The sequence below is a fragment of the Oncorhynchus keta genome, chromosome 28, assembly GCF_023373465.1.
Source record: "Oncorhynchus keta strain PuntledgeMale-10-30-2019 chromosome 28, Oket_V2, whole genome shotgun sequence".
In the NCBI taxonomy this organism is placed as follows: domain Eukaryota; kingdom Metazoa; phylum Chordata; class Actinopteri; order Salmoniformes; family Salmonidae; genus Oncorhynchus; species Oncorhynchus keta.
This window is the reverse complement of record NC_068448.1, coordinates 20,920,674-20,937,925: the sequence shown is the minus strand read 5'-3', so window position 1 is coordinate 20,937,925 and position 17,252 is coordinate 20,920,674. Positions and strand designations below refer to the sequence as shown.

General features: G+C 40.0%; 1 protein-coding gene across 5 annotated transcripts in view; it reads left to right on the top strand.

Moving 5' to 3' along the window:
* The window catches only part of LOC118360788 (spermatogenesis-associated serine-rich protein 2-like), a 49,025-nt gene that overhangs the window by 11,621 nt on the left and 20,152 nt on the right, over nucleotides 1–17,252 (top strand). For 4 of the 5 annotated variants that reach the window (XM_035740208.2, XM_035740206.2, XM_052485095.1 and 1 more), the window contains 2 exons: nucleotides 10,392–10,729; nucleotides 13,963–14,042. In XM_035740208.2, the coding sequence (XP_035596101.1) occupies nucleotides 10,705–10,729; nucleotides 13,963–14,042 (105 nt within the window). In that variant the 5' untranslated portion in view covers nucleotides 10,392–10,704. Of the gene's footprint in view, nucleotides 1–5,349; nucleotides 5,499–10,391; nucleotides 10,730–13,962; nucleotides 14,043–17,252 lie in introns of those variants that run through there. The other variant, XM_035740209.2, reaches the window with a different exon arrangement.

The following is a 17,252-nucleotide window of genomic DNA, read 5'->3' as shown; positions in this document are numbered from 1 at the left end:
ATCAGGCCTTCATGGTAGAGTGGCCAGGTAGAAGCCACTCACTAAAAGGCACCTAAAAAGACTCTGACCATGAGAAACAAGATTCTCTGGTCTGATGAAACCAAGATTGAACACTTTGGCCTGAATGACAAGCGTCACATTTGGAGGAAACCTGGCACCATCCCTACGGTGAAGCATGGTGGTGGCAGAATCATGGTATGGGGATGTTTTTCAGTGGCAGGGACTGGGAGACTGGTCAGGATTGAGGGAAAGATGAACGGAGTAAAGTACAGAGAGATCCTTGATGAAAACCTACTCCAGAGTACTCAGGACCTCAGACTGGGGCAAAAGTTCACCTTCCAACTGGACAACGAACCTAAGCACACATCCAAGACAATGCAGGAGTGGCTTCGGGACAAGTCTCTGAATGTCCTTGAGTAGCCCAGCCAGAGCCAGGACTTGAACCCGATCGAACATCCCTGGAGAAACCTGAAAATAGCTGTGCAGCAACGCTCCCCATCCAACCGGATATAGCTTGAGAGGATTTGCAGAAAAAAATCAGAGAAACTCCCCAAATACAGGTGTGCTAAGCTTGTAGTGTCACCCAAGTAGACAGCAATTATGTAGTGGGTGCCAAAGGTGCTTCAACAAAGTACTGAGTAAAGGGTCTGAATAGTAAGTAAATTTGATATTTCTGTTTTTGTCTTTTACAACAACAACAAAAATTGCTTTGTCATTTTATGGGGTATTGTGTGTAGATGGATGAGGAGGAAAAAACATGTAATACATTTTAGAATAATGCTTTAACTTTACAAAATGTTGGAAAAGTCAACACAAAACATTACATAATACAGAAAGAACATCAATAGACAGGAACAGCTCAAGGTCTGAACTACACAAAATAACCAAATAAAAGGTTCTAATGACAGTTGCACACCAGTACATATGTTTGCGTAAGAGTTATTTAGATCCGGTAGGGGAGAGGCGTAGTGCTGTGAGGTCTTTTTTTTTGTTGTGCTTTTTAAAGCAAATTTAGCGATTTGCTTTAGTAATTTGAAGTGGAAGGGAGTTGCATACGATCATGGCTCTATATACACTGCTCAAAAAAGGGAGCACTAAAGTAACACATCCTAGATCTGAATGAATGAAATATTCTTATTAAATACTTTTTTCTTTACATAGTTGAATGTGCTGACAACAAAATCACACAGATAATCAATGGAAATCAAATGTATCAACCCATGGAGGTCTGGATTTAGAGTCACACTCAAAATTAAAGTGGAAAACCACACTACAGGCTGATCCAACTTTGATGTAATGTCCTTAAAACAAGTCAAAATGAGGCTCAGTAGTGTGTGTGGCCTCCACGTGCCTGTATGACCTCCCTACAATGCCTGGGCATGCTCCTGATGAGGTGGCGGATGGTCTCCTGAGGGATCTCTTCCCAGACCTGGACTAAAGCATCCTCCAACTCCTGGACAGTCTGTGGTGTAACGTGGCATTGGTGGATGGAGCGAGACATGATGTTCCAGATGTGCTCAATTGGATTCAGGTCTGGGGAACGGGCGGGCCAGTCTATAGCATCAATGCTTTACTCTTGCAGGAACTGCTGACACACTCCAGCCACATGAGGTCTAGCATTGTCTTGCATTAGGAGGAACCCAGGGCCAACCGCACCAGCATATGGTCTCACAAGGGGTCTGAGGATCTCATCTCGGTACCTAATGGCAGTCAGGCTACCTCTGGCAAGCACATGAAGGACCCCCAAAGAAATGCCACCCCACACCATGACTGACCCACCGCCAAACCGGTCATGCTGGAGGATGTTGCAGGCAGCAGAACGTTCTCTACGGCATCTCCAGACTCTGTCACGTCTGTCACGTGCTCAGTGTGAACCTGCTTTCATCTGTGAAGAGCACAGGGCGCCAGTGGCGAATTTGCCAATCTTGGTGTTCTCTGGCAAATGCCAAACGTCCTGCACGGTGTTGGGCTGTAAGCACAACCCCCACCTGTGGACGTCGGGCCCTCATACCACCCTCATGGAGTCTGTTTCTGACCGTTTGAGCAGACACATGCACATTTGTGGCCTGCTGGAAGTCATTTTGCAGGGCTCTGGCAGTGCTCCTCCTGCTCCTCCTTGCACAAAGGCGGAGGGAGCGGTCCTGCTGCTGGGTTGTTGCCCTCCTACGGCCTCCTCCACGTCTCCTGATGTACTGGCCTGTCTCCTGGTAGCGCCTCCATGCTCTGGACACTACGCTGAGAGACACAGCAAACCTTCTTGCCACAACTCGCATTGATGTCCCATCCTGGATGAGCTGCACTACCTGAGCCACTTGTGTGGGTTGTAGACTCCGTCTCATGCTACCACTAGAGTGAAAGCACCGCCGGGGTGTCTTGCTAATTGCCTATAATTTCCACCTGTTGTCTATTCCATTTGCACAACAGCATGTGAAATGTATTGTCAATCAGTGTTGCTTCCTAAGTGGACAGTTTGATTTCACAGAAGTGTGATTGACTTGGAGTTACATTGTGTTGTTTAAGTGTTCCCTTTATTTTTTTGAGCAGTGTATATAATACTTAGTGTTAACTTGAATTTGTTCTGGATTTGGGGACTGTGAAGAGACCCCTGGTGGAATTTCTGGTGAGGAAAGTACAGTGCCTTCAGAAAGCTCTTGACCTTTTCCACATTTTGTTGTTACAGCCTGAATTTAAAATGGATTAAATTTAGTTTGTTTTTTTGTGATTGACCTACACACAATGCAACATGTCAAAGTGGAAATATGTTTTTCAAACTTTTTACAACTAAAATGAAAAGCCGAAATGTATTGAATCAATAAGTATTCAACCCCTTTGTTATGGCAAGGCTAAATAAGTTCAGGAGTAAAAATGTGCTTAAGTCACATACGTTGTGTTTAACATGATCTTTAAATGACTACCTCATCTCGGTACCCCACATATACAATTATCTGTAAGGTCCCTCAGTTGAGCAGTGAATGTTAAACAGATTCAACTTCAATAAGAAGACATTGAATATCCCTTTGAACATGGAGTTATTAATGATACTTTTGGATGGTGGATCAATACACCCATTCACTACAAAGATGCAGGTGCCCTTCCTAACTCAGTTGCGAAAGTGGAAGGAAACCGCTCCGGGATTTCACAATGTGGCGAATGGTGATTAAAACAATTAGAGTTTAATGGCTGTGATAGGAGAAACTTGAGGATGGCTCAACAACATTGCAGTCACTCCACAATACTAACCTAATTAACAAAGTGACTAGAAAGAAGCATGTACAGAATTTAAAAAAAATATTTAAACTGCAAAGCAATAAACACAAAGTGGGGTTGTGATGGAGACGTGAATGAGGATGTGTTCAACCCTCAGTTCCCGAAGCTTCTCTATTCCGTTGTTTTGTTGCCGTAAAACGTGTGTTTTGTAGCCTAATAGAGTTTACCCAGGGTCGGATCCACTCTTTGCGTCCGTGGACTACATCTCTCCGTTCTTCGTGGCAGATTGGATTGTCTGACTGACCGACTGACTACAACCTTTTTGTATACGGTATTTCATTTGTTTTGATGTGAGGTATACTGTGATGATTTATGTAGTTAGTTGTAGTTGAGGACTTAGTAAGAGTTGATACGCTTTAAGTTCTGTGGTAAAATAATTGTTATATTGATGGTATGTTTAATACTGTGTTACGCTACACTGAATGAACAGACAAACATTGCGTGACAAAAGTCACTTGAGTTCACTGAACTCCTTTACCGGGCTGGACTCTTTTTAGGCCCGAGGTACAGGACATTTCTGGAGGAACCAGAACTCATTGTGTTATATTATTATATGTGTGTGTGTGTAATCGTTGTTGCTAATACAACCCACGCAAAAGAATATAGTTGTTTTTTAAGTTCTTTCCAATGTTTTAAGGGTTTATGAAAAGTTTATTTCCATCCTGACTTTTACATAAGTCCTTTGTATTGGTGTAGACTTGACGGACCCGATGGGACTCATTCCCACCCAAACTAAAAGGAGAAACCAATGTTTTCTCTGGTAGGCACAACCTACCTGGCAACCCTATAAATAATAACCTCAAGTCAAAACCGTTACAAAATGTTGCACAATCCAGGTGTGGAATGCTTTTAGAGACTTACCCAGAAAGACTCACAGCAGTAAACACAGCCAAAGGTGCTTCGACAAAGTATTGACTCAGGAGTGTGAATAGTTATGTAAATTAGATATTTCTGTATTTAATCTACACACAAAAACAATTCAGACTGTAACAACAAAATGTGGAATAAGTCAAAAAATTGCAAAATGCTTGTACTTCCTGGAGACACTGTCAGTCAGCTTCGCTGTCAGAGATGTATGTAAATTGATTATACAAACAATTTGGAATTTTGAACACAATATTGCCACAAAAACAAGAATTGATTCAGTCAATCTCTCCTCTACTGTGCACTGAGAGAGACGGATTACATTGAAGGGTAAGGTGTAACTGTTCTGGGCCAGCTGCAGCTTTTCTAGGTCCTTTGCAGCACTTGACTATATCACTGGGCAATAGCTATGATTAGATAAAACCTAGAGTTTACAGGACTTGTTTCATTGAGCAGCCATCACTAGCTCTCTCTCTTGTCTACATAGGGATTTACAATCCTATAATCTGCACAGGCCTACGTGCCAGAAATCTGGAATGAACCAGTGTGACATAATAATCTTATATTCTACAATGTGTGACAATCAATCTGGAACACACCCTGCCCGGGATAGGTCTTTGCAGTGCTCAAAACATCATTGACTATGAAAAGTTATAATATAGTCAAGATTTATGACAGATAAAGATAGTATTTTCCCTCTCCTTCTAGAAATGATAAAGAATACATATGTTGATCATTTCAATTATTTACAAAACATCTTAAATCAAGCCTGAATTAACTTTGTCCAAATGTTATTTTGGTATGTGTGAGGTGCATGACCGATTTCAATCTGTTCAGGAGTGATGATGATGTGGAAGATGGATTTCCACTAGTTATCACAGCCACAAATACAAAATTGGCTATATATTTATGATATTTTTGTAAAATAGCTTTTTATGGTTAGGCAAAATGTTAGCAGTGTGGTTATGTAAAAAATCAAATTTTAACAAGATAAATAGTAGAAATTGGCTGGATTTATGACACTGATGTGCTTGTCTGAGTCCGTGAACTGTGTAATTGCAGACCACAATTAGGGGCTTTTTTTCCCGATATCGGCGTTTCATGATGTCAAGTTACACCCATTAATGCTCGCCATTGGTCCATGGCCGTTTCTTTCCCGTTTGGGGGGGCAACAGTTGTTGACAACTGTAGCTAACTAACTAAGCCTAAACAACATCATTTTCTAACCTGCAACAATGTTATCTTAACGCCCATGTCAAGAAACGCCCCCAAATGGCGGTCTGCAATTACACCATATTGGAGGCCGGGAAAATATTGGGGAGTGGAGAACACAAACGACTCGTAACGTTGCAGAAAAAGACACCAAGGTAGGAGCTTAATCACTCCAAAATATAATATTACATTTTATATAGCTAGCTGACAATCTTGTCTATTAAGTTAGTAAACAGACCCAGTTAGCTAGCTTGCTGTGTGTCAAACTGGAGAGCTAGCACTGTCAATGTAACGAGCTAACGAAGCTGCTGAGTTGAAGAATGCAGTGATACGCGGTGACTACACTGCAGTCTCGGGTGGTTTTGAAAATATTTACAGTAGATAGGTAGTTGTTGCGTTACTGGATTAGCAAGCTAACAGTTAATTTAGGATTTTGCAAATTTATAAGGTTATTTCAACAAAGCGAGAATAGTAGCTAGTTCGCTACTAACTAACGTTAGGTGGTCTCTAGCCCTAACTATCTAACGCTTTACCTAGCGACATTCCGTAGGTAAGGTGGTACCCGGTCGGCTAGTTAACGTTAGCTAACTAAATAAATGCACAATGGCCAGTAATGTACATAATTAGCTAAGTGAGTTACAGTAGCTAATTAGTGGGCAATGCATAAAATTAGACATTGCAAATGGGGTAGGCTAGCCAGGAAAGGCGTAGCTAAGATGCAGTCACATAGATGGTAAAAATGAGTTTTGAGGCAACATTAGCTAACGTTACCTCTTGGGACTTGACAAACTAATTTGTCAAATGTTTGCTTTTTTGCTCCCTAGAAGTAGGTCACGTTAGTTTCAGATGGTCTTTTCCAGAAGCTGGCGCAGAGGAACGTAATTACTATTGGGATGCAAAGTGTTTTAAAGGGGTAGTTTACCCAAATAACATGTTTCCTTACCTTTACTGAGAGGTATTGTCTGCAAGAGACTAATATATCAGATGTGTTAACTAAGTGCCTTGCTGTGGAAGCCCACAAAGGAATGTAACAATGGTTTGGGAAGGGATTTAAAAAACAAATCAAATGGTCTACTCATTCATTACATGCTATTAATCTCTAAAGTGGTTTGGTTGGTTGGGTCAGTGAGCACAAAATAATTACAATTTAGCAATTAAACACTGGAGTGATAGATGTGCAGAAGATGAATGTGCAAGTAGAGCTACTGGGGTGCAAAGGAGCACAAAACGAAAAGGGAAAAAAACAATATGAGGATGAGGTAGTTGGGTGGGATATTTACAGATGGACTATGTGTTTAGCGAAGGCCAGCAACCTGGAGTATACATGTCGCAGTGGTGGATAGTATATGGGGCTGTGGTGACAACGGATGGCACTGTGATAGACTGTATCCAATTTTTTGAGGAGAGTGTTGGAGGCTATTTTGTAAATGACATCGCCGAAGTCAAGGATCGGTAGGATGGTCAGTTTTACAAGGGTATGTTTGGCAGCATGAGTGAAGGATGCTTTGTTGCGAAATAGGAAGCTAATTCTAGATTTAATTTTGGATTGGAGATGCTTAATGTGAGTCTGGAAGGAGAGTTTAGTCTAACCAGACACCTAGGTATTTGTAGTTTTCCACATATTCTAAGTCAGAACCGTCCAGAGTAGTGATGCTGGACGGGCGGGCAGCGATCGGTCGAAGTGCATGCATTTAAGAGCAGTTGGAGGCCATGGAAGGAGAGTTGTATGGCATTGAAGCTCGTCTGAAGGTGAGTTAAGTGTCCAAAGAAGGGCCAGAAGTATACAGAATGGTGTTGTCGGCGTAGCGGTTTGATGTATACAGAGAAAAGTCATCCCGAAAATTGAACCCTGTGGCACCCCCATAGACTGCCAGAGGTCCGGACAACAGCCCCTCCGATTTGGGCAGGTCGATGAAGACTGCTGTACAGTATTGTCTTTTATCGATGGTGGTTATGATATCGTTTAGGACCTTGAGCGTGGCTAAGGTGCACCCATGACCGGCTCGGAAACCAGATTGGATAGTGGAGAAGGTAGAGTGGGATTCGAAATGGTCGGTGATCTCTTTCTTAACTTGACTTTCGAAGACCTTGGTAAGGCGGGGTAGGATAGATATAGGCCTGTAACAGTTTGGGTCTAGAGTGTCTCCCCCCCCTTGAAGAGGGGGATGACCGCGGCAGCTTTCCAATCTCTGGGGATCTCAGACGATATGAAAGAGGTTGAACAGGCTAGTAATAGGGTTTGCAACAATTGCGGCGGATAATTTTAGAAAGAGAGGGTCCAGATTGTCTTGACCAGCTGATTTGTAGGGGTCCACATTTTGCAGTGCTTCAAGAACATCAGCTATCTGGATTTGGGTGAAGGAGAAATGGGGGGGCTTGGGCATGTTGCTTTGTGGGGTGCAGAGCTGTCACCGGGGTAGCCAGGTGGAAAGCATGGCCAGCTGTAGAAAAATGCTTATTGAAATTCAGTAGTAGGCAGTAGTAGATGCAGTAGGCAGCTGGGAGGAGGTGTTCTTATTCTCCATGGACTTTACAGTGTCCCAGAACTTTGAATAATAATCATGTTTACATGGACACCTCTGAAATCAGGCTACTGATGATGGGACTTTTGATAAATGCAGAAAATTGCTAATCAAAATAAACTTTATGCCATAGTGACCATGTTATTTTTGCGAATACTTTTTGATTCTGAGTTCGGACATAAGGTTTGTATGTGAAAACTGTAAGATGAATACCTAAAAAATCTTCACTTCATTCCTGCATAAGAGGGAGGTTTGCGCTACTGGAACTCCAATTAAGCTGTTTACATGTTCTAATAATTCGAAAGATTGATCAGAAAACCAAGTGATTTAATCGGTGTATGCTTACTTCGATTATTACCTTAAGCCAATTAAGATAAGCAGAGTAAGGTGTTTACATGACTGATACCATACTCTGCCATAGTTAGTTGAATATCGATTTATTAGTGTTCATGTAAACGTACTTACAGTGTGGTGTCCTTTTTGGTTACACACAGAACTTAAAAATCTGCCCAGATTCTAAACATAATCATTTCCAACATTTATTAGGTCTATTCATAAGGAAGCACACAGCCTGGCGTCATTGAGTCTCGTGTGGTATAATTTGTAGTCTCTGCAGTCCTAACAACTTTGAACAACACAGGCCCAAATTTCCAGATTGTGCCCTTTATCTGTGTGTTTTGTGAGTCAAGACCCTGCAGCACTGATTGAACTACAATGCTGTTCACAAGACAGTGGGTTGCCAACATCTTGTGTGATTTGTCTCAGGCTTCCAAAGGACATCTTATTACAGTTTCATAAATTTGCTAGTCTAAACTTCTTCAGGTTTTAGAATCGAGGCTAATTAATTAAATATGTATTGCCTGGTCCAATTCAGTGTTTTGCCTAAATCAACACATGGTGTGTAACCTACTAGCACCATCCCTCTTGATAAACACAACGTGTCCATGTCTTGGCTTACTTGTTGACAGTGCTTATGGTTAGATGTGTTTAAAGGTGTGGTGGCATGCTATGAAATGAGTGCCTGACTGTGACATGAAGGGATAATGAAAAGGGTGTGGATTGGTGTGGATTTGCATAGTTTAAGTTTCCCTTTCCAGGACTGCTGAGTCAAATGGAAACCTAAGTGGGAAACAGCTGGCCCATAAATGACTCCACAGTTTGCTGAGGGTGGTGTTCAAGGTTCTCAAGTACTTGGCATGATCAAACTGATTATGGACATGGCGTCTGTCAGCAAGTTAACTTGGCATATTGGCTAGTGTCAATATGTATTGCTAAAACTTCATTGTGACAAGCTATCTGTATGTCTGATTTTTGAAAAATCCTAACTACCTACTCTAATACAAATTCAACATGATCTCAGAGTACGTTTACATTCACACTAATTCAATATTAAATTGATTATGTCAAATGGCCGAGTATGACGTTGGTCACGTAAACGCCTTACTCTGCTTATCTTAATCAGCTTAAAGTTCAAATCGAAGTAAGCATACGCCGATTTTAAACACCTGTTTTTAAGAGCAATCTTTCTAATTATTAGGACATGTAAACACCTTAATCAGCGTTCCAGAAGTGTATTTGAATGTGCCTGCACCGGTAGCACATTCCTTCCTCTAATGCACATAGTTTTTCCCCCGAACTCACTTCACTAAGTATGCATCTTAGAAATAGTTTTCACATGCAAACTTTATATGTCCAACTCGGAATCGAATAGGCTTTGCAAAAATAACATTGTAGCTGTGGTAGAACGTTTATTTTGATGGGTGATTTTCTACATTTATTTAAGTCCCATCAGGTAGCCTGATTTCAGATGTGTCCATGTAGACAGGATTATTGGTGAAATTGTTAATCTTCCAAAGCATGAAAACGTTTTTAACCATTATTAATCTGGCTATCCACAAACGTATTATTGAGTGCATGTAACTGTACTCAAAGATTTGTAGGCCTTCATATGATTTGTTTTGGAGGGTTTAATAGTTATTAGTTTAGTTAAATTATTTTAAAACTGCATCACATGCCGCATGTCTAGCTCAGGTTTAACTCACCCAGAGGAACTGAACTAAATCATGATTAAAAGGTTTCTTCGACTGCATTTTAGCGAAACTGAAAATATGCTGCTGCCATGTACAATATTGAGTCCAGAGTGTCTAGAAGGATGTCCCAGACTGAGTAATTTATTTAAATATGTTTTTCATCACGTTTTATGACTTTTGAGCAAAGGAATAGTTTGAACGTGCATGACTGTTTCCAGTTCTAGACAATGCACATGCATTGTCGTCTACATTTCAAGGCATTTTCCCTAAAATAGTCTAGTTATAGACTTAACAGCACCAATGTAATAGTTCTTCTCTGAATATGCTAAATGTTACAACCATTTTATTTTGTGTACATTTGTTGGGCAATATTAATTATCAACTACTAGGTTTTTTCTGTCTGTTCACTTAGGTCATCTCATGCAACTCTTTTTAATTCTCTCTGCTTATGACATCAACCCAAGACAGTAACCTTATTTCTGTCTCATTTTTAAAGAATTGGATCAACTTTGGGGAGAACGGAGAAGAAAAGTTGAATCCAAGCCGACGTGGTGGAGGCCTGATCTGCCCCTGCCTCCTTTAACCCCTCCCACTGCCAGATTTGTGAGCCTTTGTTGGCATCCTGTCTGAGGGGAAATCAAGGAGGAACATTTCTACACATGAAGAGCTGAAGTCTCCATTTAGAAAACTAGTTCAAACTGAATATCTAGGAAATAGTTTTTATTGATTTGTTTTTGACTTGAAGAGCTGTACTCTGGGGCACTTATCAGCTGTGACCTACTTACTTTTTGGATTAGTGGAGTTACAACATGGCGAAGAAAAACAGCCAGAAGGGTATGTATGCTGTCATTCGTCTCTGCTATTTGTTTTTAAAAACAGGTAAACGAGCATTGAAAATGCTATAACCAGTGTTAGACTGCATTTTAATGTTGCATTGTAACTTTTTGGGTGACCCTCGGCCAAATTCACATAGACATTTTAGTTATAGATCTTTGATTTTCATTGAAAGCAAGTCTAAGAAGTGGTAGATCTGTTCTATGTTCACTATTTCTATGCTTCCCGTTAAATTCCGTCTTTTAGTTTTGTACAGCAGCTGAAAATACAATATTTTTGGTTATGGAAAATATATTTCACAGCGGTTTACATGGTACAATGATGGTCTCCACTATACTTGCTCGTTTTGTCACAAACTGAAATTAGGCAAACTATTACAATTTTAGCAACCAGGAAATGGTGGAGAGGTTTCCTGAATTGTGCACCATTAAATGTGTGAAGCTGAGTCTCAAAGACACTTAAGTCAATCGGGACACATTTTTACAGGCCCTCCCTTGACCTAGTGATTGTGTCCTCCTAAATAAATGTTTGTAAATGGTGGAAGTTTCATCTGCTGCTCTAACTTGTGTTGCTGTATCTCCCTGCAAGAAGCATAGCCTAGCCCTAGATATGTTTGGTCATGTCAACTCCTTGTCATGCCAAACATTAATTGGCACATCATATTTGGCATGACAAGGAGTTGATATGATAGCACACAGAGCTGGCATCAGGCTAAATAAGCAGCACTCAACAAATTGACTTGCGATTTAATCAAGTGGGTCTGTTTAGGCCATAGACTCATCTCATAGTAGGCAGGGCAAACCTGTTTTGGTGATTTCTGGTAGGCCTATATCATCAAAATAAATCATTCACAGCACGTTTTTGGACTCATGTTTATGCGCTGTTGAAACCCCCACAACTCAACCACATGGGAACTGGATATAATTTTTACATCACTGGTTGGAGGGCAACCTGCAGAATAGTCAGGTACTTTTTGGAATGTTGCATTTTGATACAGGGGCCACCAGAACAGAAACACTAATGCAATTTTTTTCTCAATCCCTCCTATCAATTATCCCGTTGAAATCAATTACGCAAGAGGTTCCACATCCTGTTAAAACTAACACAGCTAAAAAAAAACACAAGGAATCTGGGAACAATCTGTACATCATTGGTTAGAGGACAATTTTAAAGAAGACTGCTAACTACATGTTGAAGTGTTGCATTTTGTTTCAAGTGGGTCTCCAATGCGGTAAGTATAGCATAACACTTTTCCTGTTAATCACTTCCATGGATATCACGCTGAAATCAATAGAACAAGGGGCAAACGTTTTGGGTGTAGTGCTGTTTAAACTAACGCTATTCAAAGGCCACACGGAAACTTGGAATAACCTATACATGGTTGGTTAGATAGAAGCCTTCTATAAATTCTATCTATATTTTGGGATGTTGATTTCGTGAAGCTGCCATCACGGAAAAGGGAACAAACTACTTTTTCTCCAACGAATCACGACCCGCCATACGATATGACGTGATTACAGTTGGCTTCTATGTAAGTGAAGGTTAGACCTTGAAATCCGTGTATTTGTGTGTGGCCAGCGACTTTTTATAGAGTGACCATCATGAATTATGACAATCAATAGTACACAAGATATTGATCTGCTTTAAGCAATTGATCTTGTCATTGTGTTAACTATAAACTTTTGTAGTAACATCACCAATCTGAGGTAAAAAAGCATGTGTAATTTCCCCCCCCCCAATTTGATGTCAAAACATCAGCTTGTGTAATGTAGTAACACCTACTGTCCACATCAATGGAAAGTAGAGTAATTATACATTAATTAGATATGGCAAAATAATTATCTTAATTTACATTTTAGTCATTTAGCAGACACTGTTCTGCAGAGCGTCTTAGTTAGTGCATTCATCTTTAAGACACATCTTAGTTCCTCTTGCTGCTCCATAGGCAAATACCTTGGTCTTGAAGTGGATGTGAGCTTTGACTGGAAGCCAGTGAAGTGTGCAGAAGAGCTGGGTGACATTGAAGGTTGAACACCAGGCGGGCTGCAGCATTTTGGATAAGTTTCAGGGGTTAATTTTAAATAAAGGCAAATTTTTTTATACCCCAATCACATTTCAAATTTAACCATTTAGAGAGGTTTTTTTTTCTGTACAATTTAACCAGGTGCTCGAGAAGAGCGTCCATAGGGGCTGAACATTTGACGTCCCTACTCAAAGCTATGAACTCCTGGCAAATTTCTATTTTAATATCTGGAGGTTGCATGGTGGAAGTCCCATCAGATTTTCCTGCTCTGCTATTGTACTGTAGACAAAAAAACATTGACTGTCTCAGACCAAACATCGTTGCCACTGCTGCTTTTGGCCAGAACCACTTTTGGAAATGATACATTCCAAGACATCTTATTGAGGTAGAATGGATCCTTTCAAATACAATAGTTGAGAGAGATGGACAGCAATTTGAACTGACATTCATGCAGTCCACATTGGATAGTATATACCCTTTTAAAGGTTCAAACTTTTCTAAGATAAAGTTAGGCTATTTCATGAACTTTCTGAAATAAAGCCATCCATTAAGGCTGTTGCAGAGTACTGCAAAACTGTCCTCTGGCATTCTTTGCTCATGCCACATGTCTTTGGGTTGCAGCAATCCATCTGTTTCTCATCTTATTGAGATTATTTTGTTTAGGGCGGTATTCTTATCCTTCTGATGCGTAAACCCCTGCTTTGCTGACTCATTCTGTTTCTAGAACTGTACATCCGTTATAACCGGTTCAAATTCAATGCAGATCTCAGATCATTTTGGGCCAGTCCAGATGCTAAGATTTCTGAAGACAAGTTTCATTTCTCTAGGCTTAGTTATTTTTGGTTCTATCCTAAATAAAGCCCATAGAAGTGATGTAAAATCTTTAGGCCTAGTCCTCAAGCACCTTATTAAAAAAGTTGTAAAACAAGTGCATATTCTACTTAAGAGGTCATCAAGCAAGCATCTTCTCATTATTCACCCAGTAAGGAAATGTCCAAGTCCTCCTGTCGTCTGTTCCACATGATTTATGACAATCCCTGTGTTCTCAGCCATGGTTGACTTTCAACACAAATACCTTTGAATGTACAGGAATGACTAGGTATGAGGAGATCTTTGTTTGAACAAATGATGTTCTTATGCATCAGCAAAAAACTGAGATTCCAAATCCACATTTATTTTTTCAAGCAATCTATTCTCTCTTTCCCCCCAGATACTTCTGGTATGGTGTTCGACACTAACTTGAAAATGGTTATGTCCCAGGGAGGGACGTTTGAGAGAATGAAGGAGAAGGTAAGGACTGAAAAGGATCATACACCAAAAGATTTCTCTCTAGGTTTGAGTACATTCCAATTGCATTGATTTGAATACAATTCCAGTTTTGCTAGGATGGGCCTCTTTTTATATCTGTTGTGTAAATTTCAAAGTAAAAAAGAATATGTACGTCTAAAAAATATTGAGATTTATAAACATGGCGCATACCATACACATGCATGTTTTCCATTAAAGCCTTCCTCAAACTTGGTGTGTATGAACTAGGATTATAGCCTCGCCTGAAAAATGGCATCATTCACTATGGTGACAATAACACCATTTATTTGTTGTATAATTTGGAACTATTTGAATTAGTCTATGGAACTTTCTAAAAATAAAAAGCAATGGTCAATTTTATCACAATTCTGTGTAGGTGTGGGTGGAATGTTTTGATATTTTGCCATGACTTTTTCTATTTAAATATGCATGCTGACTATAGTGAGTGCCATACACTGTCCTTGCATTCTGCAAGATTAATTATATATTCAAAACAATTTAAAAGTAAATGCTACAGCCTAGTGTTTCCTCTGGAGAAAACAAAAATGCAGTGGGGGGGGGGAAAGGACGTAAAGGTTATTTTAACATATTGGTCCATGCATATAGCCTATGTATGATCCATATTATCAGGTATGCTATAAGCAGTATCACCTGTAGCCCAATTAATACAGCATAGTGGCTAGAAATAAATAAATTGGGTAAATTGCCTAGATCCCAAATGTAGTATTTTAACTAGTTAGTATCCTATTTAAAACTTGCATAAATACAGTAAATAGAATGTAGGTCTACCTGTTAGGGTCACTTGGGTAACACGGCCTCTGCCTGTACTTCTCACATAAACCACTTTGTCACAATCCCCCCTCCCCCCAAACACTTTCCCTGGTTGCCACTTCTCTTGCTCAACAAAAAATGTAATCTGCCCCATCACTCCCCAAAAATTATTTTGAGCTAGGGTGGCATTTTTTTTTTTTACTCCCAAGTTACCCTACAATTGACCCATGTTACATTTAGCCCTACTCTTCCCTATGCACTCAGGGAAAATTAAGTAACCTGCTTAATTATGAAACTGCTTAAAAACTCTTGGTTTAAAATGGTGCAGGTCACGCATATTTAGGAGAATCTGAGATCGCTCTCTTTTCAGTGGTGTAAAAATACTAAGCAATTGTTTTGCAGTATCTGTACTTTTGTATTTATACTTGACAACAACATTCCTAAAGAAAAGAATGTAGTTTTCACTCCATACATTTTTCCCTGACACCCAAATGTACTTGTTACATTTTGAATGCTTAGGAGGACAGGAAAATGGTCCAATTCACACACTTATCAAGAGAATATCTCTGGTCATCCCTACTGCCTCTGATCTGGTGGACTCACTAATAAACACATGCTTTGTTTTGTAAATTATGTCTGAATGTTGTAGTGTGCCCAGGCTAATAAATAAACAAGAAAATGGAGCCGTCTAGTTTGCTTAATATAACTTTTGATACTTAAGTATATTTAAAATCAAATACTTTTAGACTTTTACTCCAGTAGTTGAGTTGAGTTTGAGTTTATTTTTTATTTTTACAGGGACAGTGCACATTAATCAACGTTTCAGTAAAAGTGCCGGTTTTAGCCAGCCGGCTAATTTTCAACCGCAGTCCCTGGGCAGGTTATTAAAAACAATTACAATATAGACAATAGTAACATGGAACAAGCAAGACATAGCAACATAGGACAAGCAAGACATAGCATACAGACAGAGAAACATAGGACAAGCAAGACGTAGCATACAGACAGAGCAACATAGAACAAAAAGCAGCAAGACAAAATTCATAAAAGCAACAGTGTTTCCACACCTCACAAGCTACAGACAACAGACATCAAAATTGGCAACACACAGCTAGGGACCATGTTCACAAATCTGATTGACCTTTAGCCATGTCTTCAAGCATTTTGTGAAAGTGTGATATGCGGTGCAGTTATGTGTGTCTGATGGCAGTGTATTCCAGACATGGGAAGCTCTCACAGCGAATGCAGATTTACTAAAGGTGCTTTTCCTTAGGGGAACTATACAGTCACCTCTCATGGCAGACCTTGTGGATCTGCTGCCATATGTCTGGGTTTTCTGTTTAACAAAAATATTGAGTGGAGGGGGAGCCAGGCCATTAAGGATCTTGAATACAAGACATGCGTCGGTGTATTGCACAAGATTTTCCCAACTCAAGAGCTCATGCTTTCTAAGGATGTGACAATGATGATGGCTATTGGGCTTCCTATCAAGCACTTTGAGAGCCTGTTTGTAGACAGACTGAATAGGTTTTAATGTTGTACAGCAAGCTTGGGCCCAACTAGTCAAGCAGTATGTTAAGTGGGGAAGTATCATAGAGTTGAAGTACAGTTTTGCTACCTCTGTAGTCAAACAATTTCGTATAAATCGGAATTTAGCTAGGTTGAATTTAGTTATTTGAATTACCCTTTTCACATGCTTTTTAAAAGAGAGGTTGGAATCAAGTATGATGCCAAGGTACTTAAAATCGGATTTTACTGGATGACGTGACTTTTACTTGAGTCATTTTCTATTAAGGTATCGTATTACTTTAATTCAAGTATGACAATTGGGAACTTTTTCCACCACTGCCTCGTAACAAAGGCCATTAAAACTGCTGTTTTCCCAGTGTTTACAAGAATTGTTGTGCATTGACTGCTTGTCAAAATGCATGTTTCCTATAGTGCTCTTAAATTGAAGGAATATTTTAGGAATATAATTTAGGAATATCTATCTCGCATAGAGCACACAACAACAAGCCAACTAGGTAAATATTCTGAACAAAAATATAAACGCAACATGTAAAGTATTGGTTTCATGAGCTGAAATAAGATGCTAGGAATGTTCCATGCAAACAAAAAGTTGTGCACAAATTTGTTTACGTCCCTGTCAGTGAGCATTTCTCCTTGGCAAGATATCCATCCACCTGAAAGGTATGGCATATCAAGAAGCTGATTAAACAGCATGATCAATACACAGGTGTACCTTGTGTTTGTGACAAAATGCCACAAATGTGCTGTTTTGTCACAACACAATGCCACAGATGTCTTCAGTTTTGAGGGAGCAAGCAATTGGCATGCTGACTGCAGGCAGAGCCGGGCGGCCCTATACGCTCACTACGCAAATTGCATAGGGCCCCGCAAATTACGCAAGGGCCCCGCCTC